At 38.5% G+C, this 26642-nt stretch overlaps 1 protein-coding gene across 1 annotated transcript in view; it reads left to right on the top strand.

The window, feature by feature from the left end:
• smchd1 (structural maintenance of chromosomes flexible hinge domain containing 1) overlaps positions 1-26642 on the top strand; it is a 168502-nt gene that overhangs the window by 126950 nt on the left and 14910 nt on the right. Inside the window, exons 33-40 of the mRNA XM_080194305.1 lie at positions 3085-3188; positions 5226-5287; positions 6192-6276; positions 9259-9390; positions 12300-12452; positions 18900-19032; positions 19612-19731; positions 23366-23451. Coding sequence (XP_080050431.1) covers positions 3085-3188; positions 5226-5287; positions 6192-6276; positions 9259-9390; positions 12300-12452; positions 18900-19032; positions 19612-19731; positions 23366-23451 — 875 coding nt within the window. The remainder of the gene's footprint in view (positions 1-3084; positions 3189-5225; positions 5288-6191; positions 6277-9258; positions 9391-12299; positions 12453-18899; positions 19033-19611; positions 19732-23365; positions 23452-26642) is intronic.

A 26642-nucleotide genomic window follows, 5' to 3' on the forward strand; every position in this document is an offset into this window, starting at 1 on the left:
ATTGGAAGAGTGCTAAACAACTGCCACCCAAAACAAAAACTGGAGAAAAATGAATGCAAGACTGAAAGACAAAGAAGTGACAAAGATTACAGCCTAAATTGATTATTGCAACGAGCCTCATAAGCTGCAAAGATCAATCAAGAGATTTGGTAATGGTTTCAAGCTTGCATTGAGCATCATTGGAGATGATAGGAGACTGAGAGCAGAGAGATGGAGTATTGAAATGACAAGCAGCCAGAAGCTTAATGTCATGTTTCTGGACTGATCCAAGGTGTTTTGCAAAGCAATCCCCCAGTTAGAACAGACCAAATTGTGAGCAGCATATAAAGTGTACTAAATTGAAAGAAATGCATGTAAATTGCTGTTTCACCTGGGTAAACTGTTTTGGATCTTGAATGCTGAGGTGAAAGGATAGGTGCTGCATCTTCTGTGCTTGCAAGGGAAGGAGAGGTGGGGGTGAACTGAGTTATGGACAGGATGTGAAGGGGAATGTGGGAAGGAGAATACAATCGCAAGTCAAGGTGGGTGGGGGAAGGGCGAGAGATGTTGAGGTGAATCCTCAGTTGAGGAAAAAGATGTATTAGAAGCACTGGTTTCTGCATCATCAGAACAGTTGGAGAAACTGGGAAAACTGAATAGCATAGTGTCCTTACTGAAAGTAGGGTGTGAGGCAGTGTCTTTTTCTTTCTTAAACGTTTATTTATTTAAAAATCAAGTTTTGTCCCAGAAAGAATGAAACTGAGGCGTGTTTTGCAATCAGTCATTCCAAGCAAAATACAAAAAATTCAAAAAGAACAGAGTAGGAGAGCATTTTGATCATTAGATTAGAATACAGATGAGGTAATTGGGTTTGGGTGTCGTTGGGCTTTTAGTGAATAGTTACTGATAGCATTTCCACAGAAATATGGGCAAAAAAGTCATTAAGTTGATCCTTCTCTGCACCCTAGCTATGACTGTAAAACTACAATTCTCCACTCTGTCCTTTCCTCCTCTGTGAATGGTTTGTTTTGTCTGTATGCGTGAGAAGAATACTTTTCACTGTGTATCAATACACGTGACAATAATAATTCCAAAAAATCAAGAAGTTGAGATAGTGAAGGGAAGTGTGAGAAAGGTACGGTGAAGGAGAAGGAAGGGTTTAAAGTTTAACTAACGTTTTCCAGTTCAGGCTGAGAACTGGCGACGGCGCCAATGTATTCATCATGTACTGGATAAAGAACTAAGGAAGGGGGCCTGAGTGAGACCGTAAGATACAGGAGTAGAATTTGACCATTCAGCCCATCGAGTCTACTCTGCCATTCAATCATAGCAAGAGACTGAAACAAAAAGGCAGGACCCATCTGGATAACCATCGCAACACTTCTTCTTTGGAGGAAATGAGTTGCGAACAAAGACAAGTACAGCACAAGGACAGGCTCTTTGGCCCTCAAAACTTGTGCCAAATGTGAGGTAATGTTCAATGTGAGAACAAGTGCAGCCAGGGTGGGGGGGGCAGGGGTTAATGAACAAGAGACTGGTTGGGCCTCTTCTCACATGCCTCAAAATCATCCTGATGGGGGATAAAAGTGTGGAAGAATTGCATGTCCCTGGTGAAGATTGTATGGGCTGTGAAATTGGAACAAAAGTGACAAAGCACATTAGGAGATTCATGGATATGGTTGGGAAGAGATTGGACAAGGAGAGAAAACATGGTATAGATGGGAATAAATCAGTATAGCAGGACAGGAACAAACTGAAGTGATAAATCTACGAGGATGGTCCTGTTTATGAATTTTAGGAAGAAGGCTGTTTGAGGTTTGGATCTATGGGGTTGGAAGCAGTGGAGGGAAGATTTGCAGATGAGATCGGCCTTGGAAACAATGGCCTGATGTTCACTGGCTTATGGTACAAAGAGTTTCGGAGCAAGTGTCAAAACATTTGCATTTGGCCTTTGCGTAGATAGAGGTCAGTTCAATAGAGAATAACAGCACCATCCTTATCAGCAGATTTGGATGGCAATATTTAGGGTTGGACCTGAGAAAATCGAGTGCAGCAAGTTCAAAGAGAGACATGTAAGAGTGAGCACAGCAGAGAAATTAAGATGATCGATATCATGCCTGCAGTTTTTGATGAAAAGACCAAGAAAGAATTGGAGGCTAGAGGGAGGAATCAAGGTGAAAGCAGAATCTTGGAGATGGGTAAAGGGGATTACAAAGGAATGACTCCTGGCCAAAGGTGTAGGCTGGGAAGCAAAAGCGACAGGAAAAGAGCTCAGTACTGTACTGAGCTTGAAATTAATAAAGATGGAAGCATAAGAGGATAAAGCTGAGACTGTTTGCTAAGTACAGATGTTTCAGGATCAAAGAAGGGAAGATTGAATGATTTTGTAAATGCATAGCAAGGGTTGAGAATATGAAGGGTCTGGTTTCAGTGCAGACAATTCCTGTTCTGCTATTATAATTTAATGGTGGCCTAACTTCCTAGCTGTAGCTTCCTGCTTTTGGCAAAGATTAGTTCTAAGTTTGTCTAGTCATTGAACTATACAACTGCAGTGATTGCTTTCGAAAAACAATTTGTCTGCAGATTGCTTTGGTGTGCCTTGGGTACACACATGAGGCGCTATTTAACTGCAAGTTCTTTTCATTATTTGGAACACGGGTGTTCTGTGCAACTTGCCAAATTTGATTATAATATTCCTTTACTTGCTAAATATAGTTATTCTTGTGGCTAGCTTTTAAACATCCTGTCCTAGAAGTTTAGGAGATATAATTCACAGATATATTCTGGCTCTGACTATTTATGTATGGTGTTTGAACAGAGAATATGGATTTGGTTTTTGTATTGAATGGAACTGTGAATGTAGTTACACAGAAAAGGAAATAGAAGACATTTGGAGTAAAATACAAGTCATGATACGCAGTTAAATTCCACAAACCAAGCGAGCACAAATTATTGATGCCACATTTCTTTTTTTCCCAGTGTGCTTGAGGATCATTATTGTGCTAGAAAATAATCTAGTGTGCTAAGGGAATTTGCATAATTTAACCCAGATATGTGAAGAAAATTAGCAAGCACATGAGTAATTTTTATACAATTCCCTTCTAGAGTTTATAATTAGTGTTATTTCGGAAGACGGCAATGTCATGAAGAGTATCAAACCAAGTGATCTTACCATGAGAATCTGGAGAGGTCAGCGACCGTCATCCAATGTGAGTTAAATGAATACCTATTGATGCAATTGTAACAGATTGGGATAGGAGAGAGAGAGATGAAACCCAGATTATTTCCCTTGAAGTTAATAATCAATATGTGTTTGAAAAGGAAGAAATGTGTCTTTCTTAACCCTTGACTGTGTGGACAAATCGAATAACCAGTAACAGGCTTTTCATCAGTTTAAATTAAGATTATTTGTTCATGCATTTACCTTGAAAATCTCGCACTATGGTACTTCATGTCCACTCTCACAAACCACATCATGCACCTGCATACACATGCGAGTTAAGGAGAAAAGTGCATTATTACAAGTTATAAACAAAACCATTGTTCTTAATTCGCATGATTAGCTTGTCTTGGGAGAAGCAGGTTCCAAACCTGGTGAAGCAGAAATCTTTTGCTCCTGAAGTGTAATTAAGTGAATTCAGATACCGAACTCAAATGACAGTCATTGCAGGATTCTCTTGAAGAGTTGGACTTCCTGCAAATCATAAATTTAGTTACTTGTAGACTTGTTACCAGGAGGTTGGTTTGCTGTATTGGTGGACTTTGGAAATCTTGAGTTGTTACTGTTTCCAGTTATTGAGGAATAGGTGTTGATACCTTTTCTGCTGCAGATGTTGAGACATGTCTTTTTAGAGACAACACTTAAATAACACTTAAAAACACTTAATAATTGGGAGACCAGCATGCTGCCTTGCCATGTGGTTTCTCACCATTCCCTTCTAAATATGATGTTAGGCTTGTATTGATTACCACAACCTGGCTTATTGTTTCCAGACATTGACCCTAGGGATTTGAGACAATCACTGTATTTATCACATCATTCTACCATGAATATTACTCTGTAAAAACATCAGAAGTCTGCCATAATCCACACTGGAGGTTACCTCATTTGTTGGATAGTAGCATTCTTAGATCTATGACCATCGTTTTAAGCCCCACATTGAGCAATGATTTTTTTTCTTAAATATCTTGGAAAATTTTTATTTTTCCGAAATTTTTAACATACTATTGGGGAATAAATATCTATGCTCACTCCCCTCCCAGGTATCTACCATTCACAACTGGAATAACTATTTGAAAATCAGTGTTGATTTATTTAATTAAAAGCAAATTAGTGCAGACGCTGGCTATCTGAAATAAAAACAGAAAATGCTGGCGAATTTCAGGTCTGGCAACATCTGTGGAGGGAGGCAGTTAACATTTTGAGTCTAAATTACTCTTCTACAGACCCTTACTTAAATAAATCCATGGGAAATAAAGCTCCAAAATATGCTGCAAAGGAGATGGTTATAATGCATCATTTTGCCAAAAGCTGCACAGTTTGGCAACAGAAAATAAAAGCTTAATTTAAAAGCGTTTTAAACAGCCACAGACTGATACTGCATCTACACATGCAGCATTCTGCCCCCCCACAACAAGCCCCCTGCTGTTTGTGGCACAAACAGCCACTTGGAAAACAAAAATGGGCTGAAGATTATGTTCTGAAGTTGTTGAACTTGACTGGAAGGTTATCCCAATCCAAAGATGAGGTGCTGTTTGTCAAGCATGTGTTGAATTGCATTGGAATAGTGTAGAAGGCCAGGATCTAAGTGTCCTTTTTTATTTCCGCATTTTTGCTGCATGAGACTACCATTCCATGGGTACATTTTTAAACTTGTAACTTTATGTACGTTATCTTTAACAGAATACTTAAGTGCTGTGGGTTCTGCACCTTGAAGCATGAAGCAGTGACACAGTGGTTAGCACTGCTGCCTTACAGCACCAGGGCCCTGGATTTGATTCTGGCCTTGGGAGACTGTCTGTGTGGAGTTTGCATTTTCTCTCATGTCTCCATCTCTTGCCAAATTATGTTATGATCTAGTTATGAATTATGGTTTTCAGATTTTAGACAGGAATCTGTTCTTGGACATGAATGGAAAACATATAGGTTGAGTTTATTCCATATACAAAGGAAATATTATAATTGTGTATGTAATAAATGTAAAGTCTTTTTAAAATTTTAACTGCCTCTGCACGTTTTTCTTCAGCCCACAATTCTAAACTGTAACAAAGGACGGGAAGGTGACAGAGAGGGATGTTTCTACTTCAGGTATTGACAGCACAATTTCTTTTTAAAGTTCTCAATTGCACATTTTTGTGTCGAACAACAGCTTGCATTTTGGTAATGTTGTAAAAGAGCAAAAGATGTGTTGGATATTTGTTCAGTATGTTTGGATGAATTTTAATGTTATATTGTGTTTAATCTAAATGGTGCAAGGCTTAGAATTTTTATAGAATTGTATTTTGTTGCAAATTAGTGTTAACAGATAGCATTTAACTTGCAATATATTTATTGTGACACAGCAGGCCCCATCAGTGATCAATAGGTCAATGACTCTACTGAAATTGATTTTCTGTTTTGTACGAAAAGGCTTATACATCAGTGGGGTTACTGAGCCTAGTTTGAGTCTAGTTTAAGATATCAATGGCATGTTGACATGTAGTGGATTGAAATACATCTTTCAATGTCTTTAACAAATTAAGGTTCTAACCTGCGATTAGAACTTACTCCTAAAATATCTACTTACGTACATAATTAACCTTGATATTAATATTGAATTTTGAATGTTTGATTTGATGCTGTTATTCCACATCTCTCATTCCTTCAATAACTAATGCATTAGTTCAAGTTACAGGGCAGGCATGAACTTGTATGGGAGACGTTGTGAGCTGACTTAGAGCAGTGGCGGGGGTGAAGTGGGAGAAGGGGAGGGGGGTTACTGACCTGAGAAACCTGATCCGAGAATTTAAAAATAATCACAGTTCTTTCTCTTGATGATCCATGTTTTTAAAACAATCAAGCATTCCATTTTATTTGCCTCTTGATAGACACAGACCGTGCTAATTTCCAGAATTGCATAATGAACATTCATGTTTAAGTTACCTCAGTGTGATATTTGTACAGTCACAGAATTGTTCAAGCTCTTCATTTGTAGCATACACTTACATTTCAGGGATAAAATCCTTCCAGAGCGGACAGGAGTGCATACCATTCAGTTTGTATATTCACAAGACAAGATCGTGCTTTATAGTGAACAGGTATGATACATGATGCAAACTATTTAAATATTTCATATTTGTGTAATATAAAATAATGAAGATCAAGGAAAAGTGAAATAAACAATTTTGGAAATACACATCACTGTGCAACTGACAGGTTAAATTCTTTATCAGAACTGGATACCAGGGCATTCAGAAAGCAGAAGAAAATGGGGAAAAATCAATTGATAGTCAAAAGGGAAGTTGAATAAGCTTTAAACTATAATAGGAAAACTATTAAATATGACAGTTTGGGATAATGGAAAGGCAAAAAGGATGAAAAACTGTGGAATTAGATGAGAAATGGAGAAAGAGAAGGAACAGCAGATAATAGATATGACATTTATTATGTATGTTATGCACATCTAATTTCTTATCTCTATTCAGTGACGCATGATCTCACCTCAGTTGTGCATACTTCCTGGAGAAATCTCCAAAAGCTGTAGGTGTCTATCTACACTTATGACAATAATTTACATTTATACAGTGTAACTAACAAAATTGAAAGACCTTGAAGTCTTAATACACTTGATGATGAACATGTATGTCTAATGCAGAGCAACAGTCAACAAAATCATAGAATATTGAACTACAGCATGTAGTCAAAACCCTGCAAAAACCTGTGTCAGAGAAAGTTGTATTCAAACTTATAGCGATCTAGACCTACCACACCTTTCGCACTCTATTCACATTTTGTCACTTATGATATGAGACATGGTGCTGATGAAGTCTGCATCAGGGTAGTGTTGCATATGAAGGAGGGGAGAGAAATTAAAGTGCTCAATTCCCTTTCCTTTTATCTATAATTAGTGAGATTTGTTTTTTAAACTGTATATATGCATGTTTCTAAACCCCCATTAGCATGTGGATAACATTGGTAGCAGATTGTGGATATAAACGAAGATCATTTATTCATACATTCACCCCAAATTTAATCACCGTGCCAGTCAGATATTACATACTCTGGAAAGAAATATTAAAATTAGTGTACTTCTACAAGTATAAACCAAACAAGGAGTTTAACAATTCATGTGTCTTTGAGAGTCCAGTCAAGAAGGAAGCTGTTTTGCACTCTTGAATTGTAGTTCATGTCAGTTCAAATGGCTGGGGGTTGCATCTCAGGATTATTATGAAGAGAAGGATGTTCAACAGGTCCTGAAGTCAGGCACTCAGTTGTTGTGTCAGGAGGTCCAATCTCTGTATAGGTGAACCGGGAGCTATGGAATTAGGCTGAAAACTGTAGACTTTTGAGTCTCTGGATTCATAAAAGGCAAAGATGGCATAGCCCTTTTCTGCTATTTTGCCTTATCAGTGCTATTTTGCAGACATACCCAGGTGTCTTCTGAGTTTTGGGTTAAAAAGACTTAAGTTTCAGAGAACCAGTTTGTCACGTAATCAGTGACAATTTGTATGTAATAGAAAGTAGATGCTCATCCTTCACCTGTAGAGAACTGGTATTGTCAGCTTTCCTTTGTTACATTGCAACCCAAGAGAAAGAGTCTAGGAATCCATTGACTCTTATTGAGAGTCAGCTTTAAGCAATGGCAAGTGTAAAGTCCACAAGGTGTTCTGTCTTGGCATGCTCATTCAAGAGGGAAGTCCCCATCCAGTATGATTCAAGTTGGAACCTTCCAGAAGCTTAAAAAGCTGAGTTGATGTTGCAAAAGGTCACTTGTCCCCCTTTGCAGCTACTTTACCAGTTGTTCGGTGTCTGTTTTTCAATAAATGGTGGCAGTTCCAGAACCTTACAAATGTGCACAGTCCATGTTTAAAGTTATGAATATGACATGTCTTTTACTGACAATACGTAGCCTTAACAATGTTCCACATTCCTAGGTAGATGCCAGTTTGTAGTCTGGTTTCCATGACAGGGAAACCATATGCAATTTCCTATCGAAATTTTAACAGCCCAATGAGGAAGATCCATTACTGAATCAGTTCTGGGGAATGAGGAATGAGGAACAGTGGATCAAGTGTTAATAGGTAAACGTTTAGGGGTGCTTTATTAGGTTTTGGTTAGCTATGATAAATGACCAGGAGTAATCCAGAGTGAAACAATAAATTGTGAAAGGACCAGTAATGGGGTTTGAGAGGATCTAGTCCAGGTAAATTGAAATGAAAGATTGGGACACACAAACTAAATGAATAATGAGTTGCCTTTAAAAAGTTGAGATATATTCCCACAAGGAGGAAAGTTGAGACAGTGGTTTGACTCAAAAAAAAGCTGCGTGTACTCCAAGGTGATGTCTTCAGGAATATAGTTCCCGTGGTGATGCAAGAGCAGAGGGACCTGGTGGGATATGCGTACAATTCACTAAAGGTGCTAGCATAAATTGATAAAGAAGGGCACTTAGGATTCTGAATTTTATAAATCAAGGTATAGGGTACAAAAACAAGGAAGTTATGATGCACCTTTATAGAACACTTATTCTGTCATAGCTGGAAAATTGTGCCCAATTCTGGGCACCCCAGTCTAGGAAAGATGTGAAGTGTGTGCAGAAAAGTCTTACAAGGATGGTTCCATTGATGATGCACTTCGCTTGAATAGATTGGCGTAGTTAGGACTGTTTGCCTCCTTAGAAAAGTGAGAGTTGAGAAATTGATGGAGGTGCTCAAAATCATGAGGTATCTAGACAGTAGATGGGGGAAAGTTGATCAGGAAGGATCAAAGACCAGAGAACATCAAGGTGATTGGCAAAAGAACCAAAGTTGACACAAGAAAACCTTTTTTACGCAGTGAGTAGTTAGGATCTACAGTGAACTGTCTGAATGTGCAGTGGTGACTCACTCAATCATGACTTTCAAAGGGGAATTGGATAATTATCTGAGGTGACAAAAATTGCAAGACTACAGGGGAAAGGTAGGAGTGCTTGGCTAGCTGAGTTGCTTTTATGGGAGTTGGCATGAACGTAATAAACTGAATAGACACCCCCTGTGCTGCAAGCATTCTGATTCTGTTTTGTACCATTTTCTTAATTCTAGATTACTTTCTCTGTGGTACCAGGTGAACCAGTGAAAATAATGCCAGAAGAACTCCCAGCCACTCCCACTGTCTCAAATGTTCGCAATGTCGCCCATCGTACGTTGGTCAAAAATTTGAATCTGAAGATCATGGTAAAGATGAAATTTTTGTTAATGTTAAATATGAACAGTTATCCTATTTTCTCTTTTATACTTCAGATGCCAACATTCCTGCAAAACCTTGCCCAATGTCTGAACCCAAATCATTGTCAGCAACAAACAAATGCTGGAAAAACTGAGCAGATCGGGCAGCATCTGTGAAGAGAGAAACAAGAGTTAACATTTCAAGTCCAATATGAATCATTTTCAGTTCCAAAGAATCATACTGGACGAGAAACATTAACTCAGTTTCTCTCACCACAGTTGCTGGCAGAATGGCTGGATTTTTCTAACGTTTCCTGCTTTTTTGTTCAGATTTCCAGCATCCTCAGTGTTTTACTTTTATTTTAGTGGTTGTCAGCAAGTTACTTGTACAGGTTGTCACAGCTGAGCACAATTCTGTTTTCATCCAACGTCCTCATGAGTGTTTTTTGTGGTGTCTTTTTTTACTAAATTAAAGTCAGGAGGATAATACCTGGTAAACTGCAATTCTTTGAGGATTATTTTAAATCCAAATATCTCATTTTTAATCAATTTATTGGTTAAAGCTTGAAAGCACCACTCATTGATAAAGAGAAAGGAAGCAAAGGAACACATGAGGAAAAGTGATTGGTGGTGGGTTGGGGAGGGTGGGGGATGAAGAGATGTTGTCATAGTGTGGAGTGAAAAGAGAAGCTACAAAGAACAGAGAAAATTACAGCACAGGAACAGGCCCTTTGGCCCTCCGAGCCTGCACCAACCATGCTGTCTGTCCAGGGACCATATCCCTCCATTCCTAGCCTATTTGTGTATTCGTCAAGACGCCCCTTAAAAAGTCACTATTTTATCTGCTTCCAGTACCTCCCTCAGCAGCGAGTTCCAGGCACTCACCAAGCAGGTTATCCAACATTTACTACCCCTCTGCTACCAGAGGGAAAGATGGCAGGCAGATCTTGTAAGATAGAAGGTTTCATATTTCTAAGCAAACAGGCTCAACTGCTACAAGCTGGTTTATTTATCCATTCCTGGGACAGGGGCATCGCTGGCTGGGCCAGCATTTATTGCCCTTCCCAAGTTTCCCTTGGAGGGCAGTTGAGACTCTACCACATAGCTGTGGCTCTGGAGTCATGTGGGCCAGACCAGGTAAGGACAGCAGATTTCCTTCTCTAAGGAATCAAATGTGTTTTTCCGACAATCGACAATGGGTCATCAGTAATTCTTAATTCCAAATATTTTTACTGAATTCAGATTCCACCATCTGCCGTGGTGGGATTCGAACCCAGGTCCCCCAGAACATTAGCTGAATTTCTGGATTAATAATCTAGCGATAATATCTCGAGGCCTTCGTTCCCCCTTTTCAGGGAGGGACTGCATTGAGTACAGACCTTCCTAAGGCAGATTAACGTTGTGGGGTGGGGGGGCGGGGAAATGATGATAGGAGGATCTGGGAAACAAAGTCGGGGCCTCCAGATCACTGGTCCGAAACTAGACCCATCTCTATGAGCAGGAGCTGAACACAAGAGCAGGCTTTGCCTCCACAGTTTCAGATAAAGATCTCCTTATACTAGTGGATAATTTAGAACATAAGAACATAAGCTAACATCAAGGCATTAGAGAGAGATGGTGTTGTTGACAATTAAAGGATAGAGTGGTCATGAAGTGAATGGTACCACACAGTCACAGAAACAGTGTAATTTCTGTCTAGCTTGTAGCTTCACTGCTTTAGGGAAAGGGGACTGGTGTTGGAGAAATTCGAGTGAAGAGTTGTGGGAATGATGGACATGAATCTGTGAGATGATAACATATTCAAGGTTTTTAAAGAGGAAAAACAGGTTGCAGGTACGTAAGTAGTTTGAGGATTTTGTGAGGGGTGATGGAAGGAAAAGGGACAGTGCTTAGAAACTATTTACTCTGTCAGCCAGCATAGACCCAAAGATAGGATTTTGGGAGGATGGGCAGGCTAGAGTGGTTTAATGAGAAATGAGAGAAGATGGGAAAGACGCTAGGTGAGGGTTTGGGGCTTGTTTAGGTGGGTTGGCATGCAGGAGCAGATTGGGAGCAGCAGAGATATTTGAACCTATAATGGTAGGTTGGTGGCATCGAGCACACAAGCAAGGAAATTAAGGTGAATCTTTATAAACACAGGTTCAACCTCAACTGGAGTATTGCATCCAGTTGTGGGTGTTGCACTTTAAGAAGGATATGAAGGCATTTGAGAAAGTGAAGAAAAGATGTACAAAAATGTTCCAGAAATGAGGGAGTTCAGTTATGTGAATAGATCATAGAAACTAGTCCTGTCCTTGAAGAGGAGATTGAGAGGAAATTTTACAGAAGTCTTAAAATCATGAGGGGCCTGGAGATAAGAAGTAACTATCCCAAATTAATTCTTGGGATGGAGGGATCGTTCTAAAAGGAACAATTAAATAGACTCCAATGAATGTAATTCTAACTGACTTCGTCTCTCCTCATGTGGCAGACCTGCCATTCCAAGAATCAGCCTGGTAAACTTTTGCTGCACTCCCTCTAGCAAAGATATCCTTCCTCAGACAAGGACACCAAAACTGCACACTACACTCCAGGTGTGGCCTCACCAAAGTCCTGTACAATTGCAGTAAAACATCCCTATTCCTATACCCAAATCTTCTCACTCTGATGGCCAACATTTGCCGCCTTTACTGCCTGCTGGACCTGCATGCTTACTTTCAGTGACTGATGCATGGGGACACCAAGGTCTTCTAAGTATCCACCTCTCTCAATTTGCATTCATTCAAATAATAATGTCTTCCTATTGCAGCTACTGAAATGGATAACTTCACATTTACAGACATTTGTATTCACTTGAATAAATATTTAGATGTCACTTATTGCGATATTTGCTAAAATAATGTATCCAACCTTTCTTTATATTGTTTCTTTGCAATTAGGATGAATATAACAATGCAGCTGGAGAGGATATTTGTGGCAAGTTGGTGCTTACTATTAAAAGTGCAACTGAAGGTGATGATGAGATTCCTCAATTTCAAGGAAAGTTCAGTTCTCTGGAGTTTGAACTCAACCAAGGATCCTCTGCTGTTTCAGTAAGTTAAATTTAGTTTAACTCCTCTTGTAATAGTCTGCTGACTGGAGCATTTAATCTGTACTATCAAGTGACCAATCTACTATCCTTTCATCTCTCTATAAATTCCCTGCAAATGTACTCCTCCATCGTTAAATGCTGGCCTGTGGAATACACTGCGGTACTGTGGCAGCTCAGTTGTTTTTTTTTTAACTCTAACCAAGTGCATTCTGCCCTTGACCCTTGATTAAATGCTTTAATCAAAGCAAATTAACAAAAATGTTGGATGAGGTTGATCAAATGAATCTGGACTTTCAAGAGCTGTTTGACAGTCAAAGTACAACGTAAACGTGTTTGAATAATTAAAGCCCACAGGACTGGAAGGATAGTCTTGGCATGGATTAAGAATTGGTTAAGGGATAGAAATCAGAATTACTGAATAGTGTGTTATTTAGATTGAATGGAAGTATAAAGTGATTTTCCTTAGGGCTTAGGAGTTTAATGCAGACAAGTGACGTATTGCACTTTGGAAGGACAAACCAAGGTAGAACGTACAAGGTAAATGATATGACACTGAAGAGTGTAGTAAAATAGAGGGATCTGGGAATACAGATACATAATTCCCTAAAAGTGGTGTCACAGGTAGATAGGGTTGTAAAGAGTGCTTTTGGAACATTGGCCTTTATAAATCAAAGTATTGAATATAAGAATTGGAATGTTATGGTGAGGTTGTATAAGACATTGGTGAGACCAAATTTGGAGTATTGTGTGCAGTTTTGGTCACCTAATTACAGGAAGGATATTAATGAGGTTGAACGAGTGCAGAGAAGGTTTACAAGGATGTTGCCGGAACTTGAGAAACTGAGTTACAGAGAAAGGCTGAATAGGTTAGGACTTCATTCTCTGGAGCGTAGAAGAATGACGGGAGATTTGATAGAGGTGTATAAAATTATGATGGGCATAGATAGAGTAAATGCAAGCAGGCTTTTTCCACTGAGGCTAGGGGAGAAAAAAACTAGAGGACATCAGTTAAGGATGAAGAGGGAAAAGATTAAAGGGAAAATTTGGGGGTGGGGGGGTTTTTCACACAGAGTGATGGGAGTGTGGAATGAGCTCGCCAGATGAAGTGGTAAATGCGGACTCACTTTTAACATTCCAAAAAAAACTTGGACAGATACGTGAATGAAGGGGGTGTGGAGGGATATGGTCCAGGTGCAGGTCAGTGGGACTAGGTAGAAAAGTGGTTCGGCATAGCCAAGAAGGGTCAAAAGGCCTGTTTCTGTGCTATAATGTTCTATGATTACAATCATGAGTTGTTTTGATATTTATTATGACCTGAACCTGGATTTATGAGGCATAATGTCAAATTTTGCAGAGGAGATAAACCTCAAAAATGTAGTGAACAATGAAAATGATCTGATAAGGTTCCTTGTCGACATGGGCTGATGGAATGAGTAGCACTGTCACAGTAAAATTCACAGGTGCATTGTAGAGAAGTGGGGAATGCTGCATTTTGGTAGGAGGCAGAGGCAATATGAACTAAATGTACAATTTTAAAGGATCAAGAGAGACCTGGGGGTGTATGTCCATAAAACTTTGAAGGTGGCAGGACAGGCTGCAAAGGCTATCCAAAGATGTGCGGGTTAGGTTCATTGGCCATGCTAAAAATTGCCGCTTAGTGTCCTAAGGTGCTTAGGTTAGAGGATTAGTGGGTCATAATATGTAGGGATATGGGAGTAGGGTCTGGGTGGGATTGTGGTCGGTGCAGACTCGATAGGCCAAAGGGCCTTGTTCTGCACTGTAGGGTTCTATGGTTCTATGGCTGTTTCAAGAAAAAGGTTTTTGGGATCCTTGTCTTTATTAACAGATGCTAGAATGCATAAACAAAGCAACATTTATATAAAGCACTGTTTCGGCCTCAGCTGGAATATTGTCTTCGATTCTGATCACCACAATAGGATTTAGGTTACTGACAAAACAATGGATGTAAACATGAAACATTTTATTGCACCATGACTTATGATCTGAATTCTGCTACCTAAAAAGTGAAAGTAGATGTAATTGTAATACTCAAAAGAGAATTGTATGAATGCTTGAAGGGAAAACGTGCAGGCTTATGGGGAGAGAGCAGGACTAGGCTTAATTGGATAGCTCTATCAAAAAAGCTGACACAAGCATGATGGGTTGAATGGTCTCTCCCCATGGCATTAGAAGGAACAGTAGAGACTTACTAGAAAGGTACCAGGACTAAGGCAGGTCAGTCATGTACAGAGACTGGAGAACTGGAATTAGTCTCATTAGAGCGGAGAAAGTTGAGAGATTTATAGAGCTGTTGATATTCATGAATGGTTTGGATAGTTCCTCCTTGTTTGCACTTTCTTGTGGCAGAAGGAAAGTAACTAGAGGACATAGATGTAGCTTACTGGCAAAAGAATGAATGTAAGCATGAAACGTTTTATTGCACCACGAGTTATAATCTACCTGAAGTAGTTGCAGTTGTAATACTTAAAAGAGAATTGTATGAATGCTTGAAGGGAAAATGTGCAGGCTTATGGGGAGGGAGTGAGACTAGGCTTAATTGGATAGCTCTATCAAAAAAGCTGATACAAGTATGATGGGCTGAATGGTCTCTCTCTATGCTGTATTATTCTATGAATATAGATTGCCCAAGATGATAGGAAATTATAATCGCGACTTGACACATAGGACTGTTTCGGTGCAGCAGTGAAACCTTGGAGCAAAATTAGTAGAGAATTTTTGAGATGATGTAGAATCGCTGGTTAATGTGTTATAATCCATGTTAGATGTCAGCCTAGATCATAAGTTTTACACTTTTTAAATTTGGCTAGGGTAAACATGCAATGCTTCACTGCTGGTGTGATTCAAATGACCCACTAGGGAGATTTTATCAAACAAAGTTTATTTAAAAATTCAATAACTTATAGAAAGAAAATTAGGAATAACTTTTACCAATTACAAACAATAAAAAAACTATAATATTGTGTGAACCTTAATAACTAAATACTGTTCTGACCAAACACATCCCATAAACACCTACCACAGTTTAGCACAGAAAATAAGAATGCTCACATGATGCTGGAATTTAGTCCTTTGGTTGGACTCTGCAGCTTTCTTGACACACACACAGACAAGCTTGAAGTCCGAGCTGCTTCCCAAAACATCAGGGAGAGACAGACAGAGCCCTGCATCCAGCCTGAAGTAAAATATCTCCCAACTGGAGGGATACAAACGAATAGTGTAGTTGGAAGCATGAGCGGCACAGGCTTGGAGGGCCGAGAGGCCTGTTTCCTGTGCTGTCATTTTCTTTGTTCTTTAACTGAAACAGGAGCCAGCAGCCAAACTGAAAATAAAATTTTGAAACTGTCCAAAGATACCTGACCTATCCATCATTCTTTCTCCAACTGTGTAGGGCCATAAAATCCTGGACACTATTAGGGTCAGAGTAAAAATAATCTAAATCCCATTAACACTACTTAAGCAACAATAAAAGATTTCTAAGCAGATAACTCGGTGCCTGCTTACAACTGAATAGAACATTATTAAAAAATACCTTTCTTAAAGGTATAGTAGCATTACAAATGACAAGAACATAATCTAAAATTATCAGAATTGAGGTCAGGAAAGCTTCACTACTTCAGTTGCTGGAGCCTGTGATGCATTGTCGTGGAAGTATTTGAGGAAGAAATCATTCCATTTTCCAGAAAAGTTAGTTAAATATTTGAAGCAGAGGAAGACCTGGGATAATAAGAGAGTAAGGCCATGGGGATCCAAGTCTTAAGTACAGGTACTTTTAGATGTTCTATTGCATCAGATTCTGGTGCTTTATATATCATAGAATTATTATTATAGCAGGAGGCAATTTGGCCCATTGTGTATGCACCAGATCTCAAAATGAGCATTATGACTTAGTGCTGTTCTCTTGCCTTTTCCCTGTATCTTACACAATGTTTCTATCCAAATAATCATCCAATTCCACCTTGAATGTCTTGATTGAACCTCCCTTCATCATACTTCCAGACTGTGTATTCCACATCCAAACGACATCTGTGTGAATAAGTTTTTTTTTCTCACATCACGTTTGCTTTTTTGCCAATTACTTTAAACCTGTGCTCTCTCATTCCCAATCCTTTTATAAGAGGGAACAGTTTCTCCTCATCAACTCTATCCAGTCCCCTCATGATTTTGAATGTCTCTATCAAATCTCCCCTTAGTCTTCTCTCTAAGGTAAATAGCCCTAACCTCTCCAATTTTTTCCCATGACTAAAGTTTCTCATCCCTAGAACCCAGTTCCTGATTTAGAATTTGTGATTAAATTTGCAACCTGAATACATCAGACTTGGAAGAAGCTTGTACATCATCCCTATAGTTTCTTGATGAGCTTCATCTTAAACGTCCATGCTTTTATTAGAACCATTGATTTATGGTTAGAGTGTGATTTATTATTGTCACATGTATTGGTTTATAGTGAAACGTATTGTTTCTTGCACACTAAATAGACATAAGTATTCTGTACATAGAGAAGAAAAGGAAAGAGTGCAGAATGTAGTGTTTAGGCATAGCTAGGGTGTAGAGAAAGATCAACTTAATGAGTTAGGTCCACTCAGAAGTCTGATGGCAGCAAGAAAGAAGCTGTTCTTGAGTCAGTTGGTATGTGTCCTCAGATATTTGTATCTTTACCCAGTGGAAGAAAGATTTAGTTTATTGTGGTCTTGAGAGTATATGTTATCAGAATCAGTAATAATTCAAATAAGTACAAGATTTATGTCACTTTTAAAACTTACCAAATATCAGATCTTCTGTCTCTCTGTATTTTCAGTAAGAAATCTCACAACACCAGGTTAAAGTCCAACAGATTTATTTGGTAGCAAACGCCAGTAACTTTCAGGGCTCTGCCCCTTCCTCAGGTGAGTAGGAAGTTCTGATCACAAACAGGGCATATTGGTCTTTATATAACCTGTTGGACTTTAACTTGGTGTTGTGAGACTTCTTACTGTGTTTACCCCAGTCCAGTGCCGGCATCTTCACATCATCTCTATATTTTACCAAGAGATCTACAAGATATCTGCTGTTAAGCCTCTACAAACATTTGTTAAAAAACCATTGATTCCATCTTTATAGCATCAGCTTGAACCTTCAATTAATTTAAAATGCCAAAATAGAATTTTCATTTTTTATTTTCTTTTTATTGTCATGGTCCCCATTGGAACTGTTTGTTATCAAACAAAATCCTATTTGATCCAAAAGAAACCTTGAAGAGGTTTATTGGCAATATACTTGATATGAAGCATGTGAAATGGAAATTACGCTTTATTCCTGCAGGGCACAATTAATACATAATGGATCAGCTCCTCTACGTTACATGTTAATTAAATTTTAGAAAAAAAAACAATAATAGAGATGAATATCGGTTAAATAGTTATTCCACTTGATAAGTGCATTAGAATTATGCTTCTAACTATCTCTAGCTTTTAATTGCATTCCTTTTTTTCATAAGGGTTAATACCATATGAAGCAGAGGGCTTTTCTATCTGACATGCTCAATTCAACTAATTCTACCTCAAATGCCTAATAGGTTTTCTGTTTTTAAGATAATCTTCTGAAGATATGATCACTTACTTTATGCAAGCAAATTCTTTAATACCATGTGAGAAGAACTCAATGTTTTAAATGTTCAGTTTTGCAGGTTCATCTTTTATACATATCTGAAAAGTTTTAGTTGATGTATGTGACAAAATGAGATTATTTGGTGTTTAGCATACACATTTCAAATTGGTGGATTAAAGGTATTCTCCAAGTTTCTTGAAAAATCCACTATTTCAATAATGAATGTGATTGTAGCTGAGTATGCAATTTTGTGTGCCAAATATTTTTTTGCAAGATCTGTTCAATTATTACCAAAAATGCCTGATGAATTATTTTGCGGTCAGTAGTCAGAACCAATTACTTGAGGATCAATGAATGAATTGTGTATTGATCATTCAGTTGATATGCAATCTATTTATTATTCTGATTTTTTAGTTAGCAACTTGTACAATAGAATTTTTTGCTTGGTACTAACGCTTGGTTTCAATAAGAAAGTATACAAAGAAGTTCTTGTTAGGAATGCCTTACTGCAGGATTGCCCAAACTTTGTAAAACAAGAATGAAAAGGACAAGCCTGTGCACCTAAATGTTTCAATCAGTAGTTAGTGGAATCATTGCCGCTAGAAATTGAATTAGCTTATTCATTTTTGAAATGAACTCGTAGTCCTGAACCTTCACATAATATCATGTCTTTCTTTGAGTCCTGTGCAAAGTTCATTTGGCCGAAAAATATCTGCTGCATCAGTAATAGTTTTCAGCTATACCTACTTCAATAATTTCATTGAACAAAAAAGTATTTGCTAATTTTTGTTGGTTTTGTTTGATTTTTTTTGTTTGTTTGTTTACTTTTGTTCCCCTTTAATAGAACTTGGTGCTGGCAGAAAACAGTCCTGGCAGAGATAGCACAGAGTACATGCTGGTTTTTGAACCAGTCATTTCGAAACCTGGCAAGAGGAAACCTTTACCTCCATACATTTTACCTTTTATGTTTTATAATGGTAAGCATGACAGTAGCCTATGGTTTGCTTATTCAACTACCTAGAACAACTTGGAATTTTGTGGCTTTTATTGAATGGTTGTGCTAGCTCCCTGTTGATCTGATGAATTGTATGGGGATCGACTCAGGCTGTTATCAGAACCATTAACAGTAATGCGACTGTAAGAATTCATAATAAACAAATGTTTTCATGTGGTGTGATTTTGAACTAGGAAGGTTCCTGGTTCAATTTTTCATATTTGTGCTGAACAAGCTGAGAGTTGGGGTACACAGAAAGAAAATTGCTAATTTAAAACATAATTTCCTCGTTTAAATTTACACAAAATTTGTTCCTGATCATAGTTTTGCCAGTGGTATCTGGTTTATTGTTTTGTAAACCAAAATATGTGAACATTGTGCTGGTCAAGTAAAACATTGAAAAACATAATATTCAAAAGTTGCTAACTCTTCCTTCCCAATAAACCTTTTAAAGATGTAATATATTGGGGATGTGCAAGTTTAGAGAGAGCTGTTTTTGCTTTACAATAAAATACAGCTCGTAAAGGAATATAAAAATGAATGGCAGTCTTTCTCTTCACAGATTTTAAGAAACAGCAGCAGATGACAACCTTGACGAAAGAGAAGGACCAACTTTCCCAGTCCATTGTTGCATATAGGAGTTTGTTTGACACCACCAACCAGTTAATCAATGAAATGAAGTGTAAGCCACATTATATGAATATATTTATATGTACTTAAATTTGCATGGATAAAGGGACTTGCTTTATATGTTTAATTGGAAAATAAACACTGCGGGGGTTGATCGTTGCATGTGGAAATACTCAAGTAACTGGAGGTCGTTGGAAGCATTTCCAAACTGAGTTCCAGTGGCTGAAAATTAGAAAAATACTTAATGGTCCAAATAATTCATAGAATCCCTACAGTGCAGAAAGAGAACATTCGGCCCATCGAGTCTGCACCTACAGTAACCCAAGTCCTATCCCCATAACCACATGGATTAGTAGAGGATTACTCTACTAATCTCCTGACACTAAAGGGCAATTTAGCATGGCCAAACCACCTAACCAGCACATCTTTGGACTGTGGGAGGAAACCAGATCACCCGGAGCAAACCCACACAGACACAGGAAGAACGTGCAAACTCCACACAGACAATCACCTGAGGCTGAAATTGAATCTGGGTCCCTGGTGCTGTGAGGCAGCAGTGCTAACCACTGTGTCACCATGCCACCCAAATTATGATCCATTTTTATCCAGTTTTAAATGAGAACTGATTACGATGCTACAATTGTGACATATTGCTGTTATTTTCTGTTAAAGCTGACTTTTCACCTTTTCCATAGAGTGCCCATGTCTTGAAAATGCTCAAATGGAGACAAAGTATTAAATCTGTTGTCCAAATGTCACTGCATCCTATGGCAAAATATGGATTAATCTTAACCTAGCTATTCAACAAGGAGTTCAAGATTTTGGGTCTAGCCCTTCATTAGAAAAATTGGATTTTATGGTCGGTGGTGAAGCAATGGTATTGGCTGTAAGCTCAAACAAAGCTGCCCACAATGATGTAGCAACCTCTGTGGTATGGATTTCTCCTTTCCCGGTGTTAGTTTGAATCTGGTGCCAGGACAAGTTCTTGTCAATTCAGTCATTTTTAATTGTTTGCAACCTGCAAGTTAAATCTGAGTTCTCCACTGGATTTGCTATTGGAAGTGCTGAAAGCAACTTGCAGTCAGTTTCAGGGGATTAAGAAACATTAACAATTTTGCCATTTTTACCACTGCAAAATTGGGGCCAACTATCTGTTACTATTCCATGCGTAAGTCATCCCAATCTGCATATATTTTGATTTTTTTTGTCAAAATTATGCCATTTCGGTTATTTGAAATTTATTTTTAGTATTTGCTCTTTGAGCAGAAAATAAAAATAAATTTAAGTGTCCGCCCTGTTTCAGTGCATTAGACTGCAGGATAAATCTTCTTGATTAGCAATCACTAAAGAGCAGAGGGTGATGAGTGCAGTAAATGAAGATGCAATTTCTGTAGTGCACTTTTGAAGTTAAGATTAAGTCATGTACTTTATTAGGATGGAGGAAACTTTACCCTACATCTGGTTCTTGTATCTGGCTTGGAATGACTTGTTGTTGGTGGTACTTAGAAACAGTGGAAAAGCTTTCCATTCTTAAGTGCCTTAACAGGCCTTGCAGATTACTGGGGGAGGGAGGGGACACTATGATCTATTTCTATTACTTGGAACTACTTTCATAAGCTGAAGGACACATAGAAATAGCAAGACAGCAATAAGTATTGGATACAATATTTGAACAAAAATAGTTGTCCACAGCAGTGTAGCATTTCTCAGACAGATATTTCATACATTTGCTCAAACTCTTGAAATACCATCTCAGATGATGATTAGAAGCAAGTTTGAAATTGAGACATCTATTATCAGTCATCATATAAATCATCATCTGACTATTGTTGGAGTTTCTTTCGCTATCCTGTACAACTCTGTTTGAATAATGTAGATAATTCTGGGCTAGTCTCTGCTGGAGCCAGCAAGTATTTGCCTTCTACGTATTGCAGGTTGAGTAAGAAACTGAAAACCACAGAATTACAGCAGCAAAAGTTGTCATCTGCTAAGCGTATGCTCTTACAATATAAGTGTTAAGATATAAATGTCAATTTCCTGCATGAAGCATTAACAAGAGAGGCATTAGGTGTAGAGAAGTGCTTGCTTAGATTGGGAAGATGGGGATAGAGACTGCTGAGACCTCCATGGTGGCGCGGAGGTGAGGGGACTTATTCAGATTCTAATTGGGGTGCCCTTTAAAGATGGTGCCCTAATCTCTGCAGCCAGCTCACCCCCCTGCATGATGGCACGAAACACCCCTTGATTTTTTTTTAGGCAGAGTGCCATAACATGTGGAGAGAGAACCAGCTGACTTCTCTGGAGAGAAACACAGTGATTTTCTCACCAGAAACAATTCTCTTCCATTTTGGGTAAGATTTTACCCAGTATCTGATCTCTTCAGCACCCTGCAACCCTCTGATATGAACATTGTCTTAACTTCAGACTTTAGCTATATTCTTATTTTATTTTAATTTTGTACCTAACACAGTATCTTCAACTCTCATTTTCACTGAAATCCTACCTCCTTCATAATAAAAAAATCCCATGATTCTTTAATATCTTAATGCTCTATTTGTCCATTACTTGACTGCGATGATCTGTTTCATTATTCAATGTACAGTTCTTATACATCCTCTGTTCTTCAAATTTAATTTACATACTGATTTTCATCTTATTTCTCAATATTGATGATGGATATAGACTTAAAATATTAACTTGTCTGTTCTCTTTGTAGATGTAACTAATTTTTTTTATCATTTTCTGTTTTTTCAGATTTCTAACATCAGTATTTTGTTTTTTGTTCTAATTTAATGGTTAACATTGAAGATGTAATGCAGACCCCTCCCTGTTTTATTACCATACGTTCTATAAACACTCCCATCTTACTACAAACCTATACTTCCGCTCTTCAAAACAAAATGCAATACAAATTATATTTTTGAAGTCTGGATTATGTACAAGAAACAGTCTTTCACGTTAGCTAATTTATGCTTGTTTATGTGAAATCTTAAGGGTAACCTAGTTGATTTAACCCCTGCAAGAATGTAACCCCACCAAAATGATTTCTGAAAGTTTGCGAATTATAATTCTGGATTCAGTGGTTTTGTAATCTGTCACTTTTTCTCAAATCTGTTTCTAATATTATGATCTTGAGGGCTGGGTGACTTGGATTACTCAGCAGCCAAAATTGGTCGCACTCTGGTATTAATAACCTTCCCTACTGTAAGTAAGCTGGGGATATCATTCCATAATGTGATTGATTATCTGGCTTCAAATGAGATTTGTATTCAAAAACATCACAGTCTGTGTATTTTATTTGAGGGGGTGATGTTGGTGTTGATTTGTGTTGTTGATAACTGAAGCCCACTGAGGCTGGTATATAATGTTCTGTGTTAGACTGGAGCTCTGCCACAGTGGAGGCTAACCCTCCACAGGAGTGGAGGGTTAGCCTCCACTCCTATTTTGGGCACTACAAATATGACCACCCTATCTTGCCAAAACATGATGCGTGTACAAGCACAACTGAAATTTAGTATAACCTTTGAACGTTAAACAGCTTTTATCATGATGTAGGCTTATAATTTGAGTAGATCAGATAATTGTTCATAACATTGCCCCAAGCGGTTCACCAATGCAGATGATCTTTTTAAATGTGATTTGGAAAGGTTTTGCAGGTTAAGTACTGAAATTGAAATTTAATTTAGGTCAAGCACAAGAAGCTACAGCAAAAGAAACTCATCTAAGAAATGAACTTCGAAAGCAGAAAATAAATACTGCAGAAATCTCTACTGTAAGTTGACTTGTGCATTAATTTTTATTATGCATGTGCCCAATACTGAAACTGAAGTGATTTGGAGATTCTCATTCTATAAACACTAAAGGAAAGTCCATCAGCCGGATGGATTGATTTTAAATATGGGGTGCTGTTTGAATTCTGAAGGGTGACAGGCAAAATGAAAAAACTGAATATGTTTTATCTTGCCAAAATTTATCTTTCCCCATTTTGAACTTTATATTATCCAAGCTACTGTTACAGTATTTGGAACTGCTAAAATAAGTTTTAGCTCACTTCCATTGATTAAATTCCCACATGTTTTATCTGGTTGGTGAGCTGGTTTAAAAGAAAATCCTCCCAAACTTGTATTACGCAGCTGTCCCCTGCCTACAAGGCACAACCCTAACGCTCCACTTAGCTAGATGAGTGCAACTCAAGAAGCTTGACACCATCTAGAACAAAGCAGTCTGCTTGATGGCTACCCCTTCCACAAACATTCCATCTCTCCACTACCAACAAACAGTGGCAGTGATGCGCACCATCTACAAGATGCATTACAGGCACTCACGAAGGTTCCTTTGGCAGCATCTTCCAAACCTATGACCACTACAGTCTCAAAGGACAAGAGCAGCAGATACCTGGGTCCACCACCCAGGTGGAATTCCCACCCTAACACAGCACTGTGAGTGCACCTATACCGCAAACTGCAGCAGTCCCAGAAGGCAGCTCACCACGACCTTCTCAAGAGCAACTAGGGATGGGTAATAAATGTTGGTCTAGCCAGCAAAGCCCACATCCTGTAAATGTATTTTTTAAAAGTTATACAAATTTCATCATTTGGCTGCTGTTCTGAAGATCATTTTTGTAATGCTGAAACCAATGTCTGAAATTTTGTATCTAGTTCCGTATAGAAGTAAAATTACCAGTTGTACTACTAGTTATCACATTGATACTTCAAAGTCAAGCTTTATCAATGAAAGGTTGATGTGAACCACAGATTAAAGTACTCATAATTAAAAGCAAGTTTGTAACTACTCCCTATGCACATTTTCTAATAATTTTGATTATTTCACCTGCATAATCATTGGAGTCTGAACCATAAAAACATGTTCTTCAGTTTTACTTCTAATTTGAGATATGGGGAATGTACCTTGCATACAGGAGAGTCTGATTATGAGCCCCGTGAAACTGATGTCCATGATCTTTGCCAATGATTACCATTTTGTTTTACTATCTTATTTTCTTTGTTCTTTTAATTTGCTTTGTTCTTTCTTTACATGGTCCCCAGAAGGGTAGGGATTTTAGTTCAGTTGGGCAGCATGATCGGTGTAAGCTTGGTGAGGGCCTGTTGCTTTGCTGTAATTTTCTATGTTCTTTGTTCTTTTGTAAGTTCACTTTGTGTGTCTTTGAACAATTAATTAACTGATTTTCTCAAATATAAAAACAAAGAAGGTAGGAGCACAAAGGGGTTATTTGGCCCTTCGAGCCCGATCCACCATTTGTTATGATCATAGCTGATCATCCAACTCAGTAGCCTAATCCTGCTTTTTCCTCATGACCTTTGATCCCATTCGCCCCTAGTGCTGTATCCAGCTGCCTCTTGAGTACATTCAATGTTTTGGCATCAACTGCTCCCTGTGGTAATGACTTCCATAGGCTCACCTCTCTTTTGGTAAAGAAATGTTTCCTCACCTCCGTCCTAAATTGTCTACCCTGAATCTTCAGACTATGATTCTGGTTGTGGGTTCCCCCAACTTTGGGAATATCTTCCCTGCATCTACCCTGTCTAGCCCTGTTAGAATTTTATAAGCCTCTGAGATTGCTTCACCTTCTCCCCCCCCACCCCATTCATCTGAACTCCAACAAAAAGAATCCTAATCTAGTCAATCTCTCCTTGTACGTCAGTCCCGCCATCCCCAGAATCAGCCTGATAAACCTTCGCAGCACGAGAACAAGAAGATCCTTCCGCAGAAAAGGAGACTAATACTGCACACAATATTCTACGTGTGCACTCACCAACGCCTGTATAATTGCAACAATACATCCCTATTGTGCCATTTGCTGCCTTTACCGCCTGATGACCCTGCCTGCTTACCTTCAGTGACTGTTGCACAAGGACATCCACGTCCTGCTGCACACTCCCCTCTTCCAATTTACAGCCATTCAGACAGTAATCAGCTGCCTTGTTTTTGCTTCCAAAGTGAATAACCTCACATTTATCCAAATTATACTGCATCTATCATTGATTTGCCTACTCGCCCAACCTGTCCAGATCACACTGAAGGGTCTCTGCATCCTCGTCACAGTTCACCCTTCCACCCAACTTGCTATCATCTGCAAACTTTGAGATGTTGCATTTTGTTCTGTTATCCAAATCATTAATATGTATGGTGAATAGCTGGGATCGCAGCACCGATCCCTATGGTATCCCACTAGTTACTGCCTGCCAATTTGAAAAGCACCCATTAATTCCATCTTTGTTTCCTCTCTGCCAATCAGTTTTCAATCCATCTCAAATCACTTCTCCCAAATCACTTTAATCCGCACGATAATCTCTGATGCGGGACTTTGTCAAACGCTTTCTGAAAGTTCAAGTATACCACGTTGACTGACTGCCCCTTGTCAATTCGACTAGTTACATCTTCAAAGAATTCCAACAGATTTGTCAAGTATGAGCACGATCTCCCCTTCATAAATCCATGCTGACTCTGTCTGATCTGCCACTGCTTTCTAACTGCTCTGCTAAAAAGTCCTTGATAATGGATTTGAGAATTTCTTTCACTACTTATGTTAAGCCTATTGGTCTACAATTCCCTGTTTTCTCTCTACCTCCGTTTTTGAGTATTGGAGTGCATTAGCTACCCTCCAATCTGCAGGGAATGTTCTCAAGTCTATAGAATTCTGGAAGATGACCACCGATACATCCACCTATTTCTCGAGCCACTTCCTTAAGTCCTCTAAGATGTAAATTATCAGACCCTGGGGATTTATCTGCCTTCAATGCCATCAATTTTCCAAGCACCATTTCTCTACAATATTGATCTATACTATACTAGTTTATTTCTAGTCCCAACTTTCTGGCCCTGCTTTACATTTTAAATTGGCAATAAAAACTAATTTAAAAAGTCTTTTACAAAATATCTGAAAGTTTCGATTTGAATGTACGTTTTTTATATTTCTTAAAAGGGCAAGTTTTGGGGCTCATT

The sequence above is a fragment of the Carcharhinus amblyrhynchos genome, chromosome 8 (assembly GCF_965287045.1).
Source record: "Carcharhinus amblyrhynchos chromosome 8, sCarAmb.v2.hapA, whole genome shotgun sequence".
NCBI lineage: Eukaryota > Metazoa > Chordata > Chondrichthyes > Carcharhiniformes > Carcharhinidae > Carcharhinus > Carcharhinus amblyrhynchos.